This window comes from Neophocaena asiaeorientalis, unplaced genomic scaffold (genome assembly GCF_003031525.2).
Source record: "Neophocaena asiaeorientalis asiaeorientalis breed wild unplaced genomic scaffold, Neophocaena_asiaeorientalis_V1.1 scaffold99, whole genome shotgun sequence".
Taxonomy (NCBI): Eukaryota; Metazoa; Chordata; class Mammalia; order Artiodactyla; family Phocoenidae; genus Neophocaena; species Neophocaena asiaeorientalis.
Genome location: NW_020173022.1, coordinates 2202724 through 2228088, shown reverse-complemented (window position 1 = coordinate 2228088; position 25365 = coordinate 2202724). Strand labels below are relative to the sequence as shown.

Genomic DNA, 25365 nt, shown 5'->3' with positions numbered 1-25365 from the left:
ATGCCACTTTCTAACTTCGTCCCAGCTTACACTTCCCCCTCCCTGTGCTTCAAGTCCATTCTCTACATCTGTGTCTTTATTCCTGTCCTGCCCCTAGGTTCTTCAGAACCTTTTTTTTTTTTTTAGATTGCATATGCATGTGTTATCATATGGTATTTGTTTTTCTCTTTCTGACTCACTTCACTCTATATGACAGTCTCTAGGTCCATCCACCTCACTACAAATAACTCAATTTCGTTTCTTTTTATGGCTGAGTATTACTCCATTGCATATATGTGCCACATCTTCTTTATCCATTCATCTGTCGATGGACACTTAGGTTGCTTCCATGTCCTGGCTATTGTAAATAGAGCTGCAGTGAACACTGTGGTACATGACTCTTTTTAAATTATGGTTTTCTCAGGGTATATGCCCAGTAGTGGGATTGCTGGGTTGTATGGTAGTTCTATTTTTAGGTTTTTAAGAACTATACTGTTTTCCATAGTGGCTGTATCAATTTACATTCCCACCAACAGTGCAAGAGAGTTCACTTTTCTCCACATCCTCGCCAGCATTTATTGTTTGTAAATTTTTTGATGATGGCCATTCTGACTGGTGTGAGGTAATAGCTCACTGTAGTTTTGATTTACATTTCTCTAATGATTAGTGATGTTGAGCATCCTTTCATGTGTTTGTTGGCAGTCTGTATATCTTCTGCCCATTTTTGGATTGGGTTGTTTGTTTTTTTGATGTTGAGCTGCATGAGCTGCTTGTAAATTTTGGAGATGAATCCTTTGTTGTTGCTTCATTTGCCAATATTTTCTCCCATTCTGAGGGTTGTCTTTTTGTCTTGTTTATGATGTCCTTTGCTGTGCAAAAGCTTTTAGGGTTCATTAGGTCCCGTTTGTTTAGTTTTGTTTTTATTTCCATTTCTCTAGGGGGTAGGTCAAAAAGAATCTTGCTGTGATTTATGTCAAAGAGTATTCTGCCTATGTTTTCCTCTAAGAGTTTTACAGTATCTGGCCTTACATTTAGGGCTTTAAGCCATTTTGAGTTTATTTTTGTGTATGGTGTTAGGGAGTGTTCTAATTTCATTCTTTTACATGTAGCTGTCCAGTTTTCCCAGCACCAATTAATGGAGAGGCTGTCTTTTCTCCATTGTATATTCTTGCCTCCTTTATCAAAAATAAGTGACCATACGTGTGTGGGTTTATCTCTGGGCTTTCTATCCTGTTCCATTGATATATATTTCTGTCTTTGTGCTAGTACCATACTTTCTTGATTAGTGTAGCTTTGTAGTATAGTCTGAAGTCAGGGAGCCTGATTCCTCCAGCTCTGCTTTTCTTTCTCAAAATTGCTTTGTCTATTCAGGGTCTTTTGTGTTTCCATACAAATTGTGAAATTTTTTGTTGTAGTTCTGTGAAAGATGCCATTGGTAGTTTGATAGGAATTGCAATTGAATCTGTAGATTGCTTTGGGTACTATAGTCATTTTCACAATGTTGATTCTTCCAATCCAAGAACATGGTATATCTCTGCATCTGTTTGTATCATCTTTAATTTCTTTCATCAGTGTCTTATAGTTTTCTGCATACAGATCTTCTGTCTTCTTAGGTAGGTTTATTCCTAGATACTTCATTCTTTTTGTTGCAGTGGTAAATGGAAGTGTTTTCTTGATTTCACTTTCAGGTTTTTCATCATTAGTGTATAGGACTGCCAGAGATTTCTGTGCATTAATTTTGTATCCTGCTACTTTACCAGATTCATTGATTAGCTCTAGTAGTTTTCTGTTAGCATCTTTAGGATTCTCTATGTATAGTATCATGTCATCTGCAAACAGTAACAGTTTTACTACTTCTTTTCCGATTTGGATTCCTTTTACTTATTTTTCTTCTCTGATTGCTGTGGCTAAAACTTCCAAAACTATGTAGAATAATAGTGGTGAGAGTGGGCAACCTTGTTGTTCCTGATCTTAGTGGAAATGGTTTCAGTTTTTCACCATTGAGAACGATGTTGGCTGTGGGTTTGTCATATATGGCCTTTAGTATGTTGAGGTAGGTTCCCTCTATGCCTACTTTCTGGAGAGTTTTTATCATAAATGGGTGTTGAATTTTGTCAAAAGCTTTTTCTGTGTCTATTGAAATGATCATATAGTTTTTCTCCTTCAATTTGTTAATACAGTTTATCACATTGATTGATTTGCATATATTGAGGAATCCTTGCATTCCTGGGATAAACCCCACTTGATCATGGTGTATGATCCTTTCAATATGCTGTTGGTTTCTGTTTGCTGGTATTTTGTTGAGGATTTTTGCATGTGTGTTCATTAGTGATATTGGCCTGTAGTTTTTTTGTTTGTGACATCTTTGTCTGATTTTCTTATCAGGGTGATGGTGGCCTTATAGAATGAGTTTGGGAGTGTTCCTCCCTCTGTTATATTTTGGAAGAGTTTGAGAAGGATAGGTGTTAGCTCTTGTGTAAATGTTAGAATTCGCCTGTGAAGCCATCTGGTCCTGGGCTTTTGTTTGTTGGAAGATTTTTAATCACAGTTTCAATTTCAGTGCTTGAGATTGGTCTGTTTATATTTTCTGTTTCTTCTTGGTTCAGTCTTGGAAGGTTGTACTTTTCTAAGAATTTGTCCATTTCTTCCAGGTTTTCCATTTTATTGGTATATAGTTGTTTTTAGTAATCTCTCATGATCCTTTGTATTTCTGCAGTGTCAGTTGTTAGTTCTCCTTTTTCATTTCTAATTCTATTGATTTGAGTCTTCTCCCTTTTTTCTTGATGAGTCTTGCTAATGGTTTATCAATTTTGTTTATCTTCTCAAAGAACCAGTTTTACGTTTTATTGATCCTTGCTATTGTTTCCTTCATTTCTTTTTCATTTATTTCTGGTCTGATCTTTATCAGTTCTTTCCTTCTGCTAGCTTTGGGTTTTTTTTGTTCTTCTTTCTCTAATTGCTTAAGGTATAAAGTTAGGTTGTTTATTTGAGGTTTTTCTTTTTCCTCGAGGTAGGATTGTGTTGCTATGAACTTCCCTCTTAGAACTGCTTTTGCTGCTTCACATACGTTTTGGGTCATCATGTTTTCATTGTCATTGTTTTCTAGGTGTTTTTTGATTTCCTCTTTGATTTCTTCAGTGATCTGTTGGTTATTTAATAGCATATTGTTTAGCCTCCATTTGTTTGTATTCTTTATATATTTTTTCCTGTAATTGATATCTACTTTCATAGTGTTGTGGTTGGAAAAGATACTTGATACAATTTCAGTTTTCTTAAATTTACCAAGTCTTGATGTGTGACCCAAGATATGATCTATCCTGGAGAACATTCCATGAGCACTTGAGAAGAAAGTGTATTCTGTTGTTTTTGGATGGAATGTTCTATAAATATCAATTAAGTCCATCTTGTTTAATGTGTCTTTTAAAGCTTGTGTTTCCTTATTTATTTTCATCTTGGATGATCTGTCCATGGTGAAAGTGGGGTGTTAAAGTCCTCTACTATTATTTTGTTATTGTTGATTTCCCCTTTTATGGCTGTTAGCATTTGCCCTATATATTGAGGTGCTCCTATGTTGGGTGTATAAATAGTTACAATTGTTATATCTTTTTTTTGGATTGATCCCTTGATCATTATGTAGTGTCCTTCTTTGTCTCTTGTAATATTCTTTATTTTAAAGTCTATTTTGTCTGATATGAGAATTGCTACTCCAGCTTTCTTTTGATTACCGTTTGAATGGAATATCTTTTTCCATCCCCTCACTTTCAGTCTGTATGTGTCCCTAGGTCTGAAGTGGGTCTCTTGTAGACAGCCTAGATACAGGTTTTGTTTTTGTATGCTTTCAGCTTTCTCTGTCTTTTGGTTGGAGCATTTAATCCATTTACATTTAAGGTAATTATCGATATGTATGTTCCTATTACCGTTTTCTTAATTGTTTTGGGTTTGTTATTGTAGGTCTTTTCCTTCTCTTGTGTTTCCTGCCTATAGAAGTTCCTTTAGCATTGATTGTAAAGCTGGTTTGGTGGTGCTGAATTCTCTTAACTTTTGCTTATCTGTAAAGGTTTTAATTTCCCCATTAAATCTGAATGTAGTCCTTGCTGGGTAGAGTAATCTTTTTTTTTTTAACATCTTTTTTGGAGTATAATTGCTTTACAATGGTGTGTTAGTTTCTGCTTTATAACCAAGTGAATCAGCCATACATATACATATATCCCCATATCTCCTCACTGTTGCATCTCCCTCCCTCCTGGGAAGAGTTATCTTGGTTGTAGGTTTGTCCCTTTCATCACTTTAAATATGTCCTGCCACACCCATCTGGCTTCCAGAGTTTCTGCTGAAAGATTAGCTATTAACCTTATGGGGATTTCCTTGTATGTTATTTGTTGCTTTTCTCTTGCTGCTTTTAATATTTTTCCTTTGTATCTAATTTTTGATAGCTTTATAAATATGTGTCTTAGTGTGTTTCTCCTTGGATTTATCTTGTATGGGACTCTCTGTGCTTCCTGGACTTGATTGACTACTTCCTTTCCCATATTAGGAAATTTTTCAACTATAATCTATTCAAATATTTTCTCAGTCCTTTTTCTCTTCTTCTTCTGGGACCCCTATAATTCAAATTTTGGGGCATTTAATGTTGTCCCAGAGGTCTCTGAGAATGTCCTCAATTCTTTTCATTCTTTTTTCTTTATTCTGCTCTGTGGTAGTTATTTCCACTATTTTATCTTCCAGGTCGCTTATCCATTTTCTGCCTCAGTTATTCTGCTTTTGATTCCTTGTAGAGAATTTTTAATATCATTTATTTCGTTGTTCATCATTGTTTGCTGTTTAGTTCTTCTAGGTCCTTGTTTAATGTTTCTTGTATTTTCTCCATTCTATTTCCATGATTTTTATCATCTTAACTATAATTACTCTGAATTCTTTTTCTGGTAGACTGCCTATTTCATCTTCATTTGTTTGGTCTGGTGGGTTTTTACCTTACTCCTTCATCTGCTATGTGTTTCTCTATCTTCTCATTTTGATTAACTTACCTTGTTTGGGGTCTCCTTTTCGCAGGCTGCAGGTTTGTAGTTCCCGTTGTTTTTGGTGTCTGCCCCCAGTGGCTAAGGTTGGTTCAGTGGGTTGTGTTGGCTTACTCGTGCAGGGGACTGGTGCCTGTGTTCTGGTGGATGAGGCTGGATCTTGCCTTTCTGATGGGAAGGACCACATCTGGTGGTGTGATTTGGGGTGTCTGTGAGCTTATTATGATTTTAGGCAGCCTATCTGCTAATGTGTGGGGTTGTGTTCCTGTCTTGCTAGTTGTTTGGCATGGGCATCCTGGTCGTAGAGTGGAACTGGTAATTGAGTGGAGCTGGGTCTTAGTGTTGAAACAGAGATCTCTGGGAGAGCTCTTGCCGATTGATATTATGTGGGGCTGGGAGATCCTTGGGGAACCAGTGTCCTGAAGTCAGCCTCCCACCTCAGAGGCTCAGGCCTGACACCCAACCAGAGCACCAAGACCCTGTCAACCAGATGTCTCAGAAGAAAAGGGAGGGAAAAAACAAAGAAAGAAAAACTAAATAAAATAAAATAATTAAAATATATTATTAAAATACAAATATTAAAATGCTATAAAAATCCAAAAGAAAGAAGAGAGCAACCAAACCAATAAACTAATCCACCAATGATAACAAGCGCTAAAAACTATACTAAAACAAGAAAGAAAAAGAAAAAAACAGACAGAATCCTAGGACAAATGGTAAAAGCAAACCTATACGGACAAAATCACACAAGAAGCATACACACACACACTCCCAAAAAGAGAAGAAAGGAGGGAAAAAAAGAAAATATATATATATAATAGGAAGAGAGCAACCAAATCAATAAACAAATCTACCAGTGATAATAAGCTCTAAGTACTAAACTAGGATAAACATAAAACCAGAAACAAATTGATGCAGAAAGCAACCCCCAAGTCTACAGTTATTCCCAAAGTCTACTGCCTCAGTTTTGGGATGATCCATTGCCTATTTAGGTATTCCAGAGGTGCAGGGTACATCAAGTTGATTGCGGAGATTTAATCTGTTGCTCTTGAGGCTGCTGGGAGAGATTTCCCTTTCTCTTCTTCGTTTGCACAGCTCCTGGGGTTCAGCTTTGGATTTGGCCCTGCCTCTGTGTGTAGGTCGCCCTCTGGCATCTGTTCTTTGCCCAGACAGGATGGGGTTAAAGGAGTGGCTGATTAGGGGGTTCTGGCTCACTCAGGCCAGGGGCAGGGACGGGTACAGAATGCAGGGCAAGCCTGCAGCGGAGGAGGCTGGCGTGACGTTTCACCAGCCTGAGGTGCACCATGTGTTTTCCCAGGAAAGTTGTCCCTGGATCACGGGACCCTGGCAGTGGTGGGTTGCACAGGCTCCTGGGAGAGGAGGTGTGGATAGTGACTTGTGCTTGCACACAGGCTTCTTGGTGGCTGCAGAAGCAGCCTTAGTGTTTCATGCCCACCTCTGCTGTCTGTGCTGATAACCGTGGTTCGCACCCTTCTCTGGAGCTCATTTAGGCAGTGATCTGAATCCCCTCTCCTTGTGCACCCCGAAACATTTGTCTCTTGCCTCTTAAGCAGTTCCAGACTTTTTCTGGACTCCCTCCCTGCTAGCTGTGGTGAACACACGCCCTGCAGACTGTGTTCACGCAGCCAACCCCAGTCCTCTCCCTGGGATCTGACCTCTGAAGCTGGAGCCTCATCTCCCAGCCCCCATCCCCCCCAGCAGGTGAGCAGACAAGCCTCTCAGGCTGTTGAATGCTGGTCGGCACCGATCCTCTGTGTGGGAATCTCTCCGCTTCGCCCTCTGCACCCCTGTTGCTGCGCTGTCCTCTGTGGCTCCGAATCTTCTCCCCAGCTCACCCCGTATCTCCACCAGTGAAGGGGCTTCCTAGTGTATGGAAACTTTTCCTCCTTCACAGCTCCCTCCCAGGGGTGCAGGTCCTGTCCGTATTCTTTTGTCTCTGCTTTTTCTTTTGCCCTACCCAGGTGTGAGTTTCTTGCCTTTTGGGAAGTCTGAGGTCTTCTGCCAGCGTTCTGTAGTTGTTCTGTAGGAGTTGTTCCACACGGAGATTTTTTTTTTTTGAAGTATTTTGCAGGGAGGATGGTGATCTCCACGTCTTACTCCTCCGCCATCTTGAAGGTCCCCCCCACCATAATTATCTTAACATCATTTATTCAACCAGTGACAGATGTTTCCCATTTCTTAAATCTTCCCTTTTTACATTTTCCTTCTTTTGTGTGTTTGATTGACTTTTTAAAAAATATGGTTAGAAGCAACTACCTTTATTAATGCACATTATATTATAGTTTTATTGTATATAAGATGAAGAGACTCGTGGAGGCATATCTTACAGTAGCCTTGATCCTGAGTTACATTCTCATACAACATCAGGTAGTATTGAATTTGGTAGCAAGTAGTAGTTGAGGACATTTATGTTTTATGTACATATCTGAAGTAAGCCATATTTCCCTTTGGTAAAAAACTTTTTTTTTTAAAAAAAAAGCCTCATCTTTTTCTTTTATTTTTTATTGAGGTAACATTGGTTTATAACATTATATGTTTCATGTGTACAACATTATATTTCTGTGCTATACTGTGCTTTGAAAATACCATACATGCAATTTTTTTATATACTATACATTTACTCTTAGAATTTTTTGATCTTGGAATTCTGGAGATAAAGATAAAAACATCACTGAGTGTATTTGTCATTTCCCCTGAGAAATCAGGAGTTTGAATGACAATAGCAATATTATACTTTAATGTCAGGACAGCCCAGAATGATTGATATTGATGTACTTTCTTTGGTTTAATCTTCTCAGTAAGATATTGTCTATAATTACTATTTAAATCTTGTAATATTAATAAAAGAACCTACTTAGGAGAAGGAACAGAGGGACTGTTTGGAAGGGGAAAAACTACCTTATTTCAGAGTAATTATTAGTCTTGTAATTTTTAGTAATGGTTATGATTTTTATTCAGCTTAAAATGGCTTATTCAGCTGAAAACAAGTATTTCAGATTATTGGTTTGTAGCAGTATCTTAATGGGAGAATGCACTATATATATGAACCAGAATATATCAATATCCAGGTACCTTTGAGATGTTACTGCATTTATATGATATAAAATTTTATTTATGCTAAGAAATGTTGTTTCCTTGAATATTTTCCCCAAAGGGAAAGAGTGTTTTTATCCCAGTAATATTTTATTGAAGTAAATATATTCTTATGAATGGTATATAATCTCTGATTCTTTTAAAGTTCTTTTCCCATTTCATGATTCAGACTATTTCATTCAAAGGAAGTTGTATGATGGTCTGTATTCGTATACTAGAAATGCATATGATTGTGATATCTTACTTTGGGTAATTTGGGATAGCAAGAATCAGATAGCAAATCCTGGGTCTCATTTGCTATTGTGATTGTTGTATTTCCTCTTGGGTCTCTTATTTTTTCATGACAGTTAATATTTAGGACTCAAGCTTTAAGTTCAAGGAAGAGGTAAGTTTTTAAATGCTGATACTGGATGTCTCTTAATTTTATGAGATTTATTTAATTCTATAAAGTAGGCCATGTAAAAATAATCTTAAGAGGCAACATAGCCTAAAGAAACAAAAACAGGTGATCTGATTCTTACTTTGACTTTTAGTACAGCACTTTACCCTCTTTGTCTTCAGATTCTTACTTATAAAAGAAATAAGATATATAAGGTCATATTAGTGGTTCCATCCATTTTATTGTTTTGAACTTAAAGATGTAAGGGTGTGAAATGTAGAATATGTAGTGTGAAATAGTACAGCATCACTGACACTTTTGTACCAGATATTTTTTAATAATTCTACTCTAGTTCTAGGTTTTCCCATGTTACTTGCTTCAAACTGTAAAATTTTCCTGTTTCCCAAAATTCATTGCAACAGCTTACAGCTTCCTGACCTCAGTTTCCTTTGTTGTTGTTTTTTGGCTATGGAGTCAGATGCAAAGTTCAAATCCCAAACACACCCACCAGCTGTGTGACCATGGAAGTTATTTACCTTCTTTAAGCCTTAGTTTACCCATATATAAAATAGAAACAACACTATTACTTTATGAAGTTATTGTGATTAAATGAAATAAACCATGTAAAGCAGTCTCACATACTGAGACTATTGCTTTAGTAAATATTAGCTATTTTTATTATTACTACTATTATTGTTATTACTGTAGCTGAGAATCTTTATAGTAGATTCTGTGTTGATCATTTACAGTTAAATTTGCTGTTTCAGCATTTGCAGTCATTAAAAGGTAATAATTCCATCTTATAGAGTTATCATGATCCAGTTATTTACCACACATGTATTATCTCCTGTGGGCCGTACAGTGTGTTGGCTACCAGGGAGACAGAAATGAACAAAAAAAGCACACTACCTGCATTCATGGAGCTTATGTCCTGGTGAGGAGAGATATTAAATCAGACATCCCACTGCAACTACTTAAGGAAACTGCTTAAGGATGGTAGTCAAAAGGCTATTAAGGAAGGAGACAAGTGCTTTTTTGTTTGACAGTGTTTTGCTTAAGTAAAAACCTAGGTGACTTGAGAATTCTGTTAATTCTTTTAATTAATTAATTCTCGTAATCTGTTAACAGAATTCTCAAGTCCATTTTTTAAGGAACACTTTTTGCTATTGATGGAGTCCTTTTTTCAACATTTTTCTTTGCATTTTGTGCAGCCCTCTATGTTTATCGTTTTACTGGTATTTGTTATTAATACTGAAAGAGAGACAGGTGAAAGAAAGGTGGACAAAATTTACACTTCTGTTTTTGGATAACATGCTCATGCCTTCTTCTACTCCTACTGACACCTTGGCTCTTGACATTTATGTGTAGGCAGTACTTCAATTTCATTAGACAGAAAATCCTACTCAACATAATTATCCATAAAAATCAATTTCATATGACCTTTGTGAAATAGTAAAGTGACTTCAGGGGCATACATCTAGGGATTCTAATGAATAGGGTTCTGTGTACCATGTTAATTATGAAGTTCTCTCCCTCCTTTAACTTCTGGCATTTCTAGAAGGCATGATGACTGAGTTCGGATTAATATTTAAATGTTGTTCTGTAATAAATTGCCTTTATTTTACTTTGGCATTATGTATCATAAACCTTCAAAAATCATTAAAATGGTTTACATGGCCCTCCATGATCTGGCCTCATCTCTTAACTGCTTTCCTGTGTTCTTACTCAGATCCTGATATCATGGCTCCTTTACTGATCTTCATATACCCCAACTGTACTTTTTCCTCCAGGCTTTATATGTATTTTCACTTCTGCCTGAAGTGTTTCATTCATTGAATGTTTCAGACACTGTGAGGGGCACTTTTCTTTGACCAGGTTTTTCATTAAACCACTTCACATATAGAGTTAAGAACCCTAAAACAGTATACTTCCATTTCTTCTCTCCTATTCTGCGTGCTGTTGTCATACATTTTACATCTATATATGTTATAAACTCTGCAATACATTTTTAATATTTTTGCTTTAAAAAATCAATTACATTTTTTTCTTTTTTAGTTGCTGTGAAGTATGTTTTATATTTACCCACATATTTACCATTGTTCTGTATAGATCCATATTTTTGTCTGGCATTATTTTTCTTCTGTCTGAAGTACTTCCTTTAACATTTTCTATGGTATATGGCTGCTGGTGGTGAATTCTCTCAGATTTTGTTTGTCTGAAAAAGTCTTCTTTTAATTGAAATATCAATGATTTACAATATTATATTAGTTTCAGGTGTACAACACAGTGATTCAATATTTTTATAGATTATATTCCATTTAAAGTTATTAAAAATAATGGCTATATTTCCCTGACAATATATCCTTGTTGCTTATTTTATGCATGCCAGTTTGTATCTCTTAATCCCATAACCCTATCTTGCCCCTACTCCTTTCCCTCTCCCTACTGGTAACCATTAGTTTGTTCTCTACATCTGTGAGTCTGTTTCTCTTTTGTTATATACATGTGTTTGTTTTATTTTTAAGATTCTGCATATAAATGATAACATATAGAGTATTTGTCTTTCTGTGACTTACTTCACTAAGCCTCTAGGTCCATACACATTGTTGCCAATGGCAGAATTTCATTCTTTTTTATGACTGGGTAGTATTCCATTGTATGTATATATACCATATCTTATCCATTCATCTGTTGTTGGATACTTAGATTGCTTCCATATCTTGGCTCTTGTAAATAATGCTGCTATTGGAATGCATGTATCTTTTTGAATTAGTGTTTCCGTTTTCTTCAGATGTATACCCAGCAGTGGAATTGCTGGATCATATGGTAGTTCTATTCTTAGTTTTTTGAGGAACTTCCATACTGTTTTCCATAGTGGCTGCACTAATTTACATTCCCACTGAGAGTGTACTTGGGTTCCCTTTTCTCCACATCCTCACCAGTGTTTGTTGTTTGTAGACTTTTTGATAATAGCTATTTTAGCAGGTGTGAGGTGATATCTCATTGTGGTTTTGATTTGCATTTCTCTGATGATTAGCAGTGTTGAGCATCTTTTCATGTGCCTGTTGGCCATCTGTAGGTCTTCTTTGGAAAAATGTCTGTTCAGTTCTTTAATTGAGTTTTTTGTTTTTTTGATATTGAATTGTATGAGCTTTTAAATTATGTTTTGATATTAACCCCTTATCAGTCATAGCATTTGCAAATATTTTCTCCCATTCAGTAGGTTGTCTTTTCATTTTGTCAATGGTTTCCTTTACTGTATAAAAACTTTTAAGTTTAATAGGTCCAATATATTTATTTTTGCTTTTATTTCTTTCGCCATAGGAGACAGATCCAAAAAAATTATTGCTACGATTTACGTTAAAGTATTCTGCCTATGTTTTCTTCTAGAAATTTTTGGTTTCAGGTCTTACATTTAGGCCTTTAATCCATTTTGAGTATATTTTTGTGTATGGTATGAGGAAATGTTCTAATTTCACTCTTTTACATGTAGCTGTACAGTTTTCCCAGCACCACTTGTTGAAGGGACTGTCTTTTCTCCATTGTATATTCTTGCCTCCTTTGTTGTGGAGTGACCATAAGTGTGTGGGTTTATTCTGGGCTTTCTATTCTGTTCCCTTGATCTATGTGTCTGTTTTTGTGTCAGTACCATGTCATTTTGACTACCGTAGCTTTGTTGTGTAGTCTGAAGTTAGGGAGCATGATACCTCCAGCTTTGTTCTTTTTTTCCTGAAGATTGCTTTGGCAATTCAGCGTCCTTTGTGGTTCCATATAAATTTTAGGATTATTTGTTTGAATTCTGTGCAAAATTTTTTGGCTATTTTGAAAGGGATTGCATTAAATCTATAGATTGCTTTGGGTAATATAGCCATTTTAATAATATTAATTTCTGCAGTCTTTCCATTTCTTTGTATTGTCTTTAATTTCCTTCATCAGTGTTTTATGGTTTTCATAGTATAGGTCTTTCACTTCCAAGACAAGGATGCCCACTCTCCCAACCTTTATTTAACATAGTATTAGAAGTCCTAGTCACAGTAATCAGACAAGAAAAGGAAATACAAGGCATCCAGATTGGAAGGGAAGAAATAAAACTGTCATGATTTGCAGATGATATGGTACTATATAGAGAAAATTCTAAAGTCTCCATGAAAAAAAACTATTAGAATTAATAAGTGAATTCAGTAAAGTTGCAGGATATAAGGTTAATATATAGAAATGTGTTGCTTTTCTATACACTAATAATGAACTATCAGAAAGAGAAAGCAAGAAAACAATCATCATTTAAAGTTGCATCAAATTGGCTTCCCTGGTGGCGCAGTGGTTGAGAATCTGCCTGCTAATGCAGGGGACACGGGTTTGAGCCCTGGTCTGGGAGGACCACATGCCGCGGGGCAACTAGGCCCGTGAGCCACAACTACTGAGCCTGCGTGTCTGGAGCCTGTGCTCTGCAAAAAGAGAGGCCACGATAGTGAGAGGCCCGCGCACCGTGATGAAGAGTGGCCCCCACTTGCCACAACTAGAGAAAGCCCTTGCACAGAAACGAAGACCCAACACAGAAAAAATAAATTAATTAATTAATAAACTCCTACCCCCAACATAAAAAAAAATAATAAAAAATAAAAAAATAAAGTTGCATCAAAAAGAATAAAATACCTAGGAATAAACTTAACCAAGGAGGTTAAAGACCTATACTCTGAAAAAGTCTTTATTTTTCATTCATTTTGGAAAATATTTTCCAAATGTTTTCTCAACCGGGTATAGAATTCTAGATAGGTTGTTGTTTTTGTTTTTATCCTTATCTTTGTTCTACTGTTATGTTTCTTTTTTTGGATGTTTCTAAGGTTTTTGTTTTTGTTTTTACTGTTTATCACTGGGTTGTTTTGTTTGTTGTTGTTGTTGTTTTATAGCCAATTTGATTATGATGTGCCCTACTTTATTTTTCTTTCCATTTATTCTCCTTTGATTTTGTTGGATATGTGAGTTTGTGGGTTTCATCAAATTTGAACTCTTTTTAGCAATTAATTCTTGAAATATATTTCTGTTCATCACCCTTTCTTCCTTTGGGGCTCCAATTACACAGCTTGTCATTGTCCCACAAGTCTTTTTTTTTTAGTTTTAAAATTTTTCTTTATTTCTCTTTCTCTCCATGCTTGCTTTTTAATAGTTTCTATTGCATGCCTTCAAATTTATTGATCTTCCACAAAATCTTTTCCTGTTTATCCCATAAAGTGTATTTTTAAGTTCAGACGTAATTTTCATCTCTAGAAGTTCTATTGGGATCTTTTTAATATCTCCTGTTTTCTGTGCATTATGTCCATGTTTCCTTCTATATTTTGAGCATATAGAACCTATTTATAGTGACTGTTTAAAAATTCTTCTGTAATTACATCCATCATTTCTGTCATTGCTGGGTCTATTTATTTCCTTCTGGTGATGGTTCGTATTTTCCTACTTCTTTGCATGCCTGGTAGTTTGTACTATATGCTGATGTTGTGAAACTTACAGTGTTACATGGTATTTTTGTATTCCTTTGAAGAATGTTTGACTTTGTACTGGCACTCAGTCAAGTTACTTGGGATCAGTTGGACCCTTCTGAGACTTGCTTTTAAGCTTTTATAGGAGAGGTATAGAGCATTCCATATCTAAAGCAAGTTTAGGCCAATTACTATGATGCAGTACCATTCTGAGGAGTCTCCCTGATGCCCTGTGTATCATATGAGGGCTTTCCACTCTGGCTGGTAAAAGCACAAACTCTCAGCCTTGTGCTATCTTTGTGAATTGTTTCATTTTCTGCTTTCCGGTAGTTTTTTTTTTCAGCCTTGGGTAGTATGCTTTATACATACACAGACTCTTAGTCAAAGGCTCAAGTGAACTTCTCTGCAAATCCCTGTAGCTTACTCTCCTGTAGCTCTCCCACCTCCTGTAGTATTCTGTCCTGCAAATTCTAGCCTCATTGGTCTCCCTAAACTCCAGTCTTTGTCTCTTCTACTCAGTGAGAATGTTGGGCCCTTTTGTGTTTGCTCTACCTATCCCACTGTCTGGAAGCCTTCAGGCAGTAAGATGGGGCTGTTATGTAGCTTTTGTTTTCCTCCTCTAGGGGATCATAGTACTGTGCTGTTTGTCATCCAGTGTCTGAAAACTGTTGTTTTATATATATATATTTTTAGTTTCTACATGTTTAATGTGAGAGAATAAATCTGGTGCCTGTTTTTCCTTATTGCTGGAACTCATTATGATTTTTATAAGTTTCTTTGTGGTAAACACTTTAGAATTTATATCTTTAGAAGTGTTTGTTTGACAGTACTGTGTTCAAGGGGAGAGAGCCTTTTAAAAGGAAGATGTACTAGAAGCTAATTTCAAATAGTGAACATGTCAAGTGGTAAAGCATTAAACTAAAAGTGGTAGTGGTAGGAATGGAGAAAAGGGGACATATCTAAAATACATTTTTGCAGGAAAAATGGACAAAATGTGGGAACTGCTTGGCATAGAGGGTACAGGTAGAGAAGATGTCAAACATAACTAACATTTTGAGTTCAGTAGAATAGTGGTACAATTAAAAGAGGAGGAGTAAAAGATTATTAAATTCTAATTGTTAATATTATTTTATATTACATATTATAGGAAATGGTGACAGAAATGTATTCTGGCCCTTGTGTAGCAATGGAGATTCAACAGACTAATCCTACAGTGACATTTCGAGAATTCTGTGGACCTGCTGATCCTGTAAGTTATTGTTTAAAACATAAAGTTTGTTTTATCCATTAACTAAATATCTTAACAGGTTTTTGATGGTTTTAGTTCTTTAAAAGAAATAATACAAAATGAATGTAATAGATACAAATGTTTATTCAAAATCGCATTTTACGTCCTTTATTTCTTATACAGTATTGCCACAAAAGTGAATTTTTATTAGCCTCGTGACAATATAGAATGGGCAGAAACACTGTGGCATTTTCTTTTATTGTTTCTTGTTGCTAAATTGTGTAGGTAAGTAAATTTGTTAAGCTCTGTGATAGAAATTGTCTAAAGTATTAATTATCCTTTGACATAGGGAGGCCATAAATAAAGCTCTCAATGGGAAGAATATTGATATGGTGGCTTCATACCAGATATGTAAATAAATATGAGCAGTGGAACTTATGTGAAAAGTGATATTCTCTAGTATGCCTTTCAGTTTGCTTCAGGTTTTCTTCACATGGACATTTGGTGGTAAGGGGAATGGAGACAGGGATGGGACTGAAAAGCAGAAGTAACATTTGAATACATATGCAAAAGCTCCATGCAAATGTTATAAGCTGGGTAGGATTATAGGAAGTATTACCAATTTTAAACACTAACTATAATTTAAATTTACCCTTTATTTCACTATCACTTGTAAAGTTTATTGATGAAGAACAGCCAGTTCAATTTAATTCAGACAATTTATTGAGTTCCCTTAAATGTAAGATAAAAAATTAGCAGCATCTATTAAGAAGCCAGCTTGTATGAGAGTGCTGCTAGATTAAGCCCTGTAGGAAAAAAACAATACACCTGTTCTCAACAATCAAAAAGCACATACAGGACTTCCCTGGTGGTGCAGTGTTTAAGAATCTGCCTGCCAATGCAGGGGACACGGGTTTGAACCCTGGCCCAGGAAGATCCCACATGCTGTGAAGCAGCTAAGCCCGTGTGCACCAACTACTGAGCCTGCGCTCTAGAGCCCATGTGCCACAACTACTGAGCCCGTGTGCCCAAACTACTGAAGCCTGCGTGCCTACAGCCTGTGCTCTGCAACAAGAGAAGCCACCACAATGAGAAGCCCACACACCACAACGAAGAGTAGCCCCTGCTCGCCACTAGAGAAAGGCTGCACACAGCAACGAAGACCCAATGCAGCCAAAAGTAAATAGATAAAATAAATTTACAAAAAAAAAAGCACATACATAAAGATCTTTCCAAACACTTACAGAGCAACATACTAGTAAGGTCTAAAATATTGTTAGTTCAGGTAAAATACAAATGGTGAAGGGTTGTTTATTAAGGGAGCAATTAGTATGACCTGAAGGTAATTAAAGAATCTTTGTAAGAGGAAGAGAGATGTAAACAGGGATTTTAAAGATGAATCAAGGCATGAAGAGAATAGGGAAAGCTGTAAAACTCTATGTACAAAGGTAACAATGAAAGAATTTGAAGATTTACTATGGTATACGGCAGGAATATTCGCTTGGCTTCAATGGGAAATGCATACCTAGAAACACAAGGAAATATGTTTTCTGAGAGGAAACAAGGTAAGGAATACTGGTAGAGATGAGTATGGGATGCATAGCTTTAAAAGCCAGGCTAAAAATTATGGATTCTGTATAATTAGAATACTGTATAGTAGAAAATAGGAATTCCTTGTATGTAGTTTAATTTTGGATATACTAAATTATTCCTTTGGTGAAACTAGAGCAAACTAAATTGGAAGAGATTAAAGGCAGGGGCTATAGAAAAGGAAAGGAGCAGACCTGATGACATTACTAGAGAAAGAGTTGGCAGGACCTACTTTATATCTTTTCAGGGAGAAAGAAGAATAGAAGTAAGTAATATGTGTGATTGTGAAAGAGTGATTATTAAAATGTGATTCTGCTTTAGAGGACATTAGGAGAAAGTGGTGGTGATATTATTTATTTATTAAATATTAATTGTAAGATATTAAGAAGGAATACTTTTTGGCTAGATGAATAAGCAGAGCTCAGTGTTTGCCGTTTTTAATTTTTGATTTGTGTTTTATGACCAAGAGGGGGTTTTGTTCATTTGTTTTTTAAGATAATTAAAATTATGGGTGACCAGCTGACCAGAGGTAAATTAGAGAGAAACTAAGACAAAAAAAAAGAATGAGATGAGTTTGTTCATTCTTTCATTCATTCAATAAATATTCATTGAACCTGTGCTGGTATTTGTGACTATAAAGAAAGAAGCTTTAAAGAACTTACATTCTATGAGTGGACACAAATATATAAGTGGTTAGTTTCCATGTTTTGTGGCAACTGCATTGTTGGATGTTTGTATTGGGTACTATGGGAGCCCAGAATCATAGCATTTAGCTTAGTCTGGGGATGGATGATGAGGTCAGGGGAGTCTTCTTGAAGAACATGACATCTGAGCTAAATTATGAGGAATGAGTAGATGTTAGCTAAGTGAAGAAGGTGGGGAATGATAGGAGTAAAGTTATGAATGCATAAAACAGCATCACTTTTGGGCTGCAGCAAACTGTTATTACTGTAGCTAAAGTACAGGGCAATGAATGGTAGAAGTTAGGTCATTGGGGGAAGAGTTGGAAAGTGAGCAGGTGAGTAATCATAGAAGGAAGAGTCCTGACAATAAAAAAATTTGCTGATTCCCTTTCTTTCTAGATATTTATTCAGTGAACATTTATGGAATGAATAGTATAATATGTACAAGACTCACTGCTTGGTCCCATGGCTGGGCTATAACAAAGATGACTAGAACAAGGTATCTTTCCTTAAGGAACTCATAATCTCTTTCAGGGTCCTAAGTCTTGCATCATTAAGCATAGTTGGAATTACTCCACTATATTTTTTTCATTCTAGTTATTTATGAACCCCTTATTGCATTATATCAATACAAAGTTGTATCACAGGGATTTTAAAATTTGGTACTAGTTTAACATATAAAATGTTAACAGTGGCTGTCTGCGTGGTAGGATTATAATAATGTTCAATTCTACTTTCCTGTATTTTACAAATTTTCTTCAAAGTATTTATATTACGTTTATAATTAGAAAAATACATTTTATTTTATCATAAAACCTGAAAGTAAATGAACTTTTAAATGAGCAGTTGGGGCTGATTCAGGACTGATTTCTCCTCTTTAGTTTCAGGGTCCTGAATTATGTACTGTTCCTAAGTATAGGTACAGGATTTCAAGGGGGACCATATGCTTTTTTAAAATTTAGTTTAATTTGGGGGTGTTTTTTCTTAATTTTATTGAAGTATAGTTGATTTACAATGTTGTCTTAGTTTTAGGTGTACAGCAGAGTGATTCAGTTATACACATATATAAATATCTTTTCTTTTTTGGATTCTTTTCCCTTATAGGTTATTACAAAATATTGAGTTTAGTTCCCTGTGTACAACCATATGCTTTTGATGGGTATTGATGGGTATTTCCAAGTCAGAAGAAACACCATTAGTAGTTACAGTCAAGCTTTAGGGACAATAAAATGGCTCTTACAGTTTGGTCTCAGACTTCAGTTCATTTTATCCTTCTTCCTCTCTCTTTCTCCCACCTTTCCAGTAAATAGATATTGAATGTTTACTACATGCCAGCCACTATGCTAGGTGCTACCAGGTTTATATTAATAAACAAATACAGTCCTTATCTTTGAGGAACTTAATGGTTTAGCTCTAGGAGGCAGAATTGATAATTAAATAGCAATCTCACTTTTAACTGCCAGGTGTGCCAGTCTGTTCATGTGTTATATAAAAATAATTTAGAAATTTATTTCTTCACTGCTTAGTAATTCCCACATATAAAGTGAGAGCCTTGGTTACAATACACATCAATATAATTAGCACTTGGAAGAAAGCCAGGTACATAATGGCCATGCAGTTAATATTTGATGAATTAATGAATACACTGGCTATATTTTTACACCTACTTAACAACTGGTACTAATTTATTGTTTGAATGTATTTTATCTACAAAGTGGGTCCTTTTTTTCTTTATACTTTTCTAAGATGTAGAACTACTTTTTAAGTTGATTCAAAAGAAGATTCGGCCTAACAGTGATCATTAGATCACTTTGTAACCATACAGTTGACCGTTGAGCTTTGTAACCATACAGTTGACCCTTGAACAACGAGTGGAGGGGCACCAAGCCTCTGAGCAGTCAAAAATCCATGTGTAACTTATAGTCATCCTCCCGTATCTGTGGTTCCTCCATATCCATGTTCTGAATCCACAGATTCAACCAACCGCAAGTTGTGTAGTAGTGTAGTATTTACTGTTGAAAAAAATCTGCATATTAGTGGACCTGAGCAGTTCAAACCCTTGTTGTCCAAGGGTCAACTGTATATGTTGTATATTGACATCACTTTCATCATTGATATCTGCTATTGGCAGAGATTATGCCTCTCTGTGGTCTCATAGCTGGAAGGAAACAGTCATATGTATGAATGGAATTTCTTCCAGTCTGTCCAGAAGTGGTCTCCAAAGAGGGGGAGGTGCACAAGACAATACATTGTGTGTGTGGGGGTGGGGTGGGGATTATTAGACTTTCCATTTATATTTATTTGCCATATGAAAAATAAGAAAAAATAAAGTTTGATATAGTTAATGTGTGGACTAATAAGAGTACATGTAAATAATCTATTAAAATAGATACATATTTTGATGTATGTACATATTCTACTCATAAGGGTGCTTGAAAAATGTTGGACGCTACTATATAGAATGGTAAAATTGTCACAACAGATTCCTTTACAATTACAGAAGTATTCACTCACCACACAATCACCTGCAGAAAATACATTCACTTAGGCAGAAAATCGGTTCCAGATTTGCCTCTGGAAGAGATTTTAATTGCACCTGCTGAAGAATTTCACTGTTGAGTAGCTTGGCAGTTTTCCTGCTGAGCCATTAGGAACCTGAAAGAGTCACCAAAGAAGTGGTAAATTGTTTGGAAAAATCATGCAGAATGTATTTGTTCTTGGACTGGTGAGTATGACAAGCCAAAATAACCTAACATAGGTATGCCGTATTTTATGAAAAATGTGAACACATGAAAAATGTGTTCATAAAATATTTTACGCAAAGGATCTTATTTAAGGGAATCTGAATTATTTTGTCAAGTGAATATCTACCCTCATCTGCTTTCATGCTTTGAAACCTTTACCCCATTGCCAGATTGAATTGAGTCATTTTCATACACAAAAAGTAAAAGTGGCTCTTCAAATTTAATGAAGTTTTTCATTCATTTGATTTTCCAGAGGGATACTTTACCTGCTATCTAGTGGCCTTCACTGATTTCAGGATCAAAGTAGAAGTATCATGATATTTTGAAGGGCCGTTCTTTCTTCATGAATGTGCAGAAAGTTGTTGAAACTTGGAAGAGAAATGCTTGGAAGTTGTTGCTTCTGTCATCTATTGACTTTCTGGTCACATTCCTTTATTCACTGAAGACTTGGAAACCATGATCATAGTCCTTCTCTTCATCCCATTTCTTACCATAACATCCATGTGGAAGATTCACCCAACACCTGGCCTCAGAGCTCAGCTCCTGTCAATTATCTTCTCAGTTTTCTTCCACAGCCATATTCAATGCCTTTTTAAAATATTGAAATATAGTTGACTTACCCATTATGTTAGTTTCAGAGTACTACGTAGTGATTTGACATTTGCATACATTTTGAAATTATCACCATGATAAATCTAGTAACCATCTGTCCCCATGCAAAATAATTATATTTTTGACCATATTCCTTATGCTTATATATATATTCCTTATATTCATCATGATTTATTTATTATATAAATGGAGGTTTGTACCTCTTAATCCTCTTTACCTATTTCACCCAACCCCCACCCTTTCTGGCAACCACCAGTTTGCTCTGTGTATCTATTAATCTGTTTCTGTTTTGTTTGTTCCATTTGTTTGTTAAGAGTCCACATGAGTGAGATCATGTGGTATTTCTCTTTCTCTGTCCGACTTATTTCACTAGTTTAGTACACACTAGATTTATCCATGTTGTTATAAATGGCAAGATTTCTTCTTTTTATGATTGAGTAATATTCCATTATGCAGTTGTTGAGCATCTTTTCATGTAACTGTTGTCCATCTGTATGTCTTCTACAGAAAAGCATGTACTCAGATTCTCTGCCATTTTTTTTTTAACTTGGAATATAATTGATTTACAATGTGTTAGTTTTAGTTGTACAGCAAAGTGAATCTATTATACAAATACATATATCCACCCTTTTTTTAGATTCTTTTCCCATATAGCCCATTACAGAGTACTGAATTAGAGTTCCCTGTACTATACAGTAGGTCCTTATTATAGCAAGTCCCCTACATTACAAACCTTCAAGTTGCGAACTTTCAGAGATTAGAACTGCGTTCGCATGTCCAATCATGTAAGTTAGTTCGTGTATCTGGCGTACGTGGTCACATGCGTGCATCCTCTACAAGTGGTTGTGCTTTTGCGTACTTTACTGTACAGTACTGTACAGAGTACAGTAGTACAGTATCTTTATTTCAAGCCCAGGATGTGCGGAAGCAAGTGTAAAAGCAGCGGTGATGTAGCTGGTACTGCTAAGAAGTGCCAAGCGATAGAGATGGAATTAGAGGCCCAGAGAAAGGATGAAGAGAGATAGAAGTAAGAAGTAACTGAAGAACTGAAGAGATTCACGGTGCAGGACATGGCAAGGGGATTTTCTTTATTTGAGGAGGCACAGGACCCGAATGTAGAATGGTACATAAAGGTTACAGCAGCCATTCAGAATGCAATCCAGTGCTGCCATGTCATCTATGATGAGAAAAAATTAGCTACTATCCAGACATGAAAAAAACTGGATTTTTTTTTTTCAAGAGGGTAGATAGAATTGAATCCAGCAAGGACCAGAACCTGAGCCATCAACGTCAGGCATGAGTGAAATTGCAGCTTGCCCGCCATCTCTTATTGCTGACAATCCTTCAGCTCTACCATCTCCCACCTCCTCTCCCTCCTCCAGTCAGTAATGCCAGCCCCTGTATGCCAGCTGTTGTACTGTACTACTGTACTTTGCAAGGTACTGTCCTGTAAGATTAAAAATGTTTTGTTTATTTTGTGTGTGTTTGTTGTATTATTGTGTGAAAAGTATTATAAACCTATTACAGTACCGTACTGTACAGCTACAGTACGGTACTGTACAGCCAATTGTGTTAGTTGGGTACCTAGGCTAACTTTGTTGGACTCACGAACAAATTGGACTTACGAATGCACTCTTGGAACTGAACTCGTTTGTATGTAGGGGACTTACTGTAGTTATCTATTTTATATATAGTAGTGTGTATCTGTCAATCCTGATCTTCCAATTTATCCCTCTCCCCATTACCCCTGGTAACGATAAGTTTATTTTCTACATCTGTAACTCTGTTTTGGTTTTGTAGATAAGTTCATTTGTAGCCTTTTTTTAGATTCCACATAAAAGAGATATCATACGGTATTTGTCTTTCTCTTTCTGACTTACTTCACTATGAGAATTTCTCTCCGTATGAGTGTCCATCCATGTTGCTGCAAATGGCATTATTTTGTTCTATTTTTATGGCTGAGTAATATTCCATTGTATATATGTACCACATCTTCTTTATCCACTCCTCTGTTGATGAACATTTAGGTTGCTTCCATGTCCTGGCTATTGTGTATAGTGCTGCAGTGAACATTGGGGTGCATGTATCTTTTCGAATATGGTTTTCTCTGGATATATACCCAGGAGTGAGATTGCTGGGTCATATGGTAGCTCTATTTTCAGTTTTCTAAGGAACCTCCATACTGTTCTCCATAGTGGCTGTACCAGTTTGCATTCCCACCAACACTGTAGGAGGGTTCCCTTTTCTCCACAACCTCTCTAGCATTTATTGTTTCTAGATTTTTTGATGATGGCCATTCTGACTGGTGTGAGGTGATACCTCACTGGAGTTTTGATTTGCATTTCTCTAATAATTAGTGATGTTGAGCATCTTTTCAAGTGCTTTTTAACCATCTGTATGTCTTCTTTAAAGAAATGTCTGTTTATATCTTCCCTTTTTTTTTTTTTGCGGTACGCGGGCCTCTCACTGCTGTGGCCTCTCCCGTCGCGGAGCACAGGCTCTGGACGCGCAGGCTCAGCGGCCATGGCTCACGGGCCCAGCTGCTCCGTGGCATGGGGGAATCTTCCCGGACCGGGGCATGAACCCATGTCCCCTGCATCGGCAGGCGGACTCTCAACCACTGCGCCACCAGGGAAGCCCTATCTTCCCATTTTTTGATTGGGTTGCTGGGTTTTTTTGATATTGAGCTGCATGAGCTGCTTGTGTATTTTGGAGATTAATCCCTTGTTGGTTGCTTTGTTTTCAAATATTTTCTCCCATTCTGAGGGTTGTCTTTTCATTCTGTTATGGTTTCCTTTGCTGTGCAAAAACTTTTAAGTTTCATTAGGTTCCATTTGTTTATTTTTGTTTTTATTTTCATACTCTAGGAGGTGGATTGAAAAAGATCTTGCTGTGATTTATGTCAAAGAGTATTTTCCGTATGTTTTCCTCTAAAAGTTTTGTAGTATCCAGCCTTACATTTAGGTCTTTAATCCATTTTGAATTTGTTTTTGTGTATGGTGTTATGGTGTGTTCTAATATCATTCTTTTACATGTAGCTGTCTAGTTTTCCCAGCACCACTATTGAAGAGGCTGTCTTTCCTCCATTGTATGTTCTTGCCTCCTTTGTTGTAAGTTAGGTGTCCATATATGCGTGGGTTTATCTCTGGGCTTTCTGTCCTGTTCCATCGATCTGTATTTCTGGGAGTCCCCCGCCAGCTCCATTTTTCTTTTTCAAGATTGCTTTGGCTATTTGTGGTCTTTTGTGTTTCCATACAAATTGTACAGTTTTTTGTTCTAATTCTGTGAAAGATGCCATTGGTAATTTGATAGGGATTGCATTTAATTTGTAGATTGCTTTGGGTAGCATACTCATTTTCTCAATATTAATTCTTCCAGTTCAAGAACATGGTATATCTCTCCGTTTGTGTCATCTTTCGTTTCTTTCATCAGTATCTTATAGTTTTCTGGGTACAGGTGTTTTGCCTCTTTAGGTAGATTTATTCCGAGATATTTTATTCTTTTTGATGCAGTGGTAAATGGGATTGTTTCCCTAATCTCTCTTTCTGATCTTTCATTGTTAGTGTATAGAAATGCAGATTTCTGTGTATTAATTTTGCATTTTATTTTGTATTTTATTTCAGTTGTTTGTTTTATATCAGTTGTTTTTTGGGTGTTGAGTTGTGTGAGTTCTTTATATATTTTGGATATTACCCCCTTATTGATGTATTATTTGCAAACATCACCTGCTCAGTAGGCTGCCTTTTCACTTTGTTAATGGTTTTGTTTGCTCTGCAAAGGATTTTTGGCCACATGGCATGCATGGCATGCAGGATCTTAGTTCCCCAACCAGGGATTGAACCCTGCAGTGGAAGCACAGAGTCTTAACCATTGGATGCCAGGGAAGTCCTGCTGTGCAAAAGCTTTTTAGTTTAATGTAGTCCCACTAGTTTATCTTTTGTTGCCTTTGCTTTAGCTGTCAGATCCAAAAAATCATTGCCAAGCTCGATAGCAAGGAGCTTACTGCCTGTGTCTTCTTCTAGGAGTTTTATGGATTAAGTCTTTTAATTCATGTTGCATTAATTTTTGTGTATGGTATAGGATAGTGTCCAGTTTCATTCTTTTGCATGTGACTGTCCAGTTTTCCCAATATTATTTATTGCAGAAATACTATCTTCTTCCTGTTGTGTATTCTTGGCTCCTTTGTTGTAAATTAACTGACCGTATATGCATGGGTTTATTTCTGTGTTCTCTATTCTGTTCCATTGATCTGTATGTCTGTTTTTATGCCAATACCATACTATTTTGATTACTATAGTTTTACACTGTAGTTTGAAATCAGGACGTGTGATGCCACCAGCTTTGTTGTTCTTAGGTTACTTTGACTACCCGGGGTCCTCTGTGGTTCCCTAAAATTTTAAGATTGTTTGTTCTATTTCTGCGAAAAGTGCTATCGAAATTTTGATAGGGATTACATTGAATCTGTAGATTGCTTTGGGTAGTATGGACATTTAAGCAATATTCTTCGATCCATGAGCATGTTATATCTTTCCATTTTTTTTTTTTTT

General features: G+C 36.3%; 1 protein-coding gene across 5 annotated transcripts in view; it reads left to right on the top strand.

Moving 5' to 3' along the window:
• NME7 (NME/NM23 family member 7) overlaps positions 1-25365 on the top strand; it is a 256903-nt gene that overhangs the window by 108559 nt on the left and 122979 nt on the right. For all 5 annotated transcript variants that reach the window (XM_024742411.1, XM_024742413.1, XM_024742410.1 and 2 more), the window contains one exon: positions 15109-15210. In XM_024742411.1, the coding sequence (XP_024598179.1) occupies positions 15109-15210 (102 nt within the window). The remainder of the gene's footprint in view (positions 1-15108; positions 15211-25365) is intronic.